The 2856-nt window shown below is 41.7% G+C and overlaps 1 protein-coding gene across 1 annotated transcript; it reads right to left on the reverse strand.

Moving 5' to 3' along the window:
• Nucleotides 1-224: 224 nt before the first annotated feature.
• LOC119776476 (zinc finger BED domain-containing protein 5-like) lies at nt 225-2063 on the reverse strand. The gene has a single exon (XM_038274884.1). It carries the CDS (start codon nt 2061-2063, stop codon nt 225-227), a length of 1839 nt encoding a protein of 612 aa, XP_038130812.1.
• Nucleotides 2064-2856: the final 793 nt, after the last annotated feature.

The following is a 2856-nucleotide window of genomic DNA, read 5'->3' on the forward strand; positions in this document are numbered from 1 at the left end:
GACAAACTAATTGCACCATTGCAAAATTAAATCAAATCAATAAATAATATTTAATAATTATAATAACTAATAAACTACAAAAAAAATAACTAATTTATATTTAGTTCAGCAACATTAACTCAGGAGCACAATATATAAAACACTTGAACCTACAAAACAAAAATGAATTAAACAATTTGTGCTCATTTTTTCTTTTTTTGATCAAAATGAGGAGGAAGTCAGGTTTAATGGCTACAATGAGCACGTTTTGCAGTGCACAGCTTTTCGAAGCGAGGTTCGAAGCATGATAGTGCAACTCTCAGCTCCTGCTCAATGTTTAGCTGGGACCTGTACTCGGTCTTCAGTGCAGCAACAGCAGAGAAGCCAATCTCACAAAGGTAAGATGTTGCAAAAGGAAGCAGAATGCTTATAGCTTTCTCTCCTAAGAGTGGATACTGCCTCTCTACACTCAGCCAGAATGCACTGAGTGTCTGTGATGTGAACCTCAGTCTCAGTGTGGAGTCAGACGTCATGTCAATGAACTGCTCCTCTTCTGCAGAGCTGAAACCAGTTGGAGCTGCTGCACTGAAAGGGTCTCTCACCCAGTCATACTGGGAACTGTTTTCAGGGAAGTACTTTTTAAAGAATCCAATCAGTGAAGAAATATGCTGCTTAATGTGTGGAATCACTGAGATAGCATCATAGTCATTAGTGTCTACAAATTCATGCAGGTTCTCAAATGAATCTGTGTTTCCTTCATCAAGTTGCCTGCCCCACATTGCAAGCTTTCGGGTGAAAGAGCTAATCTTGTCTGTGACCTGAGGGAGGTGTTTATCTTTCCCTTGAAGCTGTAGATTCAGTTCATTTAGCTTTCCAAATATGTCACTCAGGTAGGCCAGTTTTCCCAGGAAGTTCTCATCACAAAATTTTTCTGCCACTTCATACTTGTGCTCCTGCTCCAAAAACACTCTTATTTGCTCTCTGAGCTCAAAAACACGGGACAAGACTTTTCCTCGTGACAACCACCTTGCTTCACTGTGATAGAGCACAGTTTGATGTTCAGCTCCCATCTCCTCACAGATGGCAGAGAAGACTCTTGTTTTTAGTGGTCTGGTCTTTATAAAATTGACTACATCTATGATGTCAGTCATAACCTCACTTAATTCAGGGGAAAGTTGCCTGGATGCAAGTGCTTCTCTGTGTATAATACAGTGTGTCCACTCAGCATGAGGTGAGGCTGTCTTGATGAGTGCCCTAAGTCCTTTTCTCTTCCCTGCCATGGTTTGTGCACCATCACTGCAAACACCAATGCAGTTCTCCCACTTTAGCCCATTCTCAGTCAGAAAGGAGTCCAGAATTTTGAATAGCTCCTCAGCTGTGGCTCTGTCCCTGACATATTTACAAAAAAGTAGATCCTCACACAGGGAGTTAGACATGTCAAAACGTACATAAGCAATAAACAGACAGTCTTTGTTGCTGTCAGTTGCTTCATCAAATTGTAAGGCAAAACGTTTGTCTTTGAGTTTATCTACCAGCTGTTCTTGAAGATCGTTAGCAATGTCATCTATACGTCTGGCGACAGTGTCATTGGACAGAGGGATAGTTTTTAGTTTTGCTGCACTGGCGTCGTCCAGCATGACAGAGACCATGTCTAATGCTGCAGGCAGTATCAGCTCCTCTGCTATGGTGTGGGGCTTTTTGCACTGCGCAATTTGGTACGCCACCTTATATGATGCTAACAGCGCTCGATGGTTTACTGAAGTAGCCTTCACAAAGCGGGATGACTGTTGGCAATATTCAGCACGTTTTCGCTGAAAAAACTCTAGCGGCTTATCGGCGTGATTGGGGTGTAATGTATTTAAGTGACGCGCTAATTTATTTGGCTTCATGCTGTCCGCTGCGAGCATTTTTAGACACAGCAAACACACCGGTCTTTCCTCTTCTCCAACTGTAGTGACAGTGAAGCCAAGCGCTAAATACGCTTCGTCGTATTTCCTCGTCTTAGCTTTCGGGTGACTTTCTTTTCTCTCATTATCTTTGTCTCTCTCCGCTTTTCTTTTCATCCCTGTTAAAAACTTTTTCATGTTGGCGGTTTTTATGTTGAATAACAGAGGCTTTAGACAGAACGCAGTTGGAGCTTTCTGTTGACTCAACACTGGTAACCAGGTAACCTTGTAAGCCGTAAAATGTTGCACTGTCGCAAACGTGACAGAAGTAAAAATTACAGCGCCACTGCCGCCTACTGTAGTGGATGCGCAATTACACTTTATAATAGTACGGCCCCAAAAAAAAAGCCTGTTCCCTAGGGTCACACGCGCCCCCCCAGGTATCGCACCACGCCCCCCAAAGGGGGCGCGCCCCACTATTTGAGAAGGACTGTCTTAAGCTAATAAATATTGGGGTGTTTAGTAAGTGTGCTTTGTTTCTTGGAAGAGTATGTAGCACATTACAGACCTGACTACATGACCACAGGGAAATTGCTGAGTGGAAACCATCCGTAAGGTGCCAGGTAAAATAAAGACGTAATGACAGGATATAGAATAAACTGTAAACCATTTTATTCTCCTGAAATACAAATATATTTTCATCTTTAAGTAAATCTTTTTCATTGCTGCTTTCATTAACTGTTGTTATTGCTGCTGCTGACAGCAAAGATATGAAATGTTTGAAACCTGATATTTACTGGCCAGAAATGAAAAGCTTTACCTTTAAGTAAAATGATTTTCTCCTTGGCATGAAGTTTTTGTTCTGTGAAGGCTGTCTTGTTTAGTTTTTACGTTGATATGTAGTTACCTTCACAGTGAATAAAATAATTAAAGTTGTTCTGATGAGTGCTGGTGAAGATTCTCAGGAGGGGCAGAGCTAGATGGTGGGCCA

The sequence above is a fragment of the Cyprinodon tularosa genome, unplaced genomic scaffold, assembly GCF_016077235.1.
Source record: "Cyprinodon tularosa strain WSP-4 unplaced genomic scaffold, ASM1607723v1 ctg937, whole genome shotgun sequence".
NCBI classification, from domain to species: domain Eukaryota; kingdom Metazoa; phylum Chordata; class Actinopteri; order Cyprinodontiformes; family Cyprinodontidae; genus Cyprinodon; species Cyprinodon tularosa.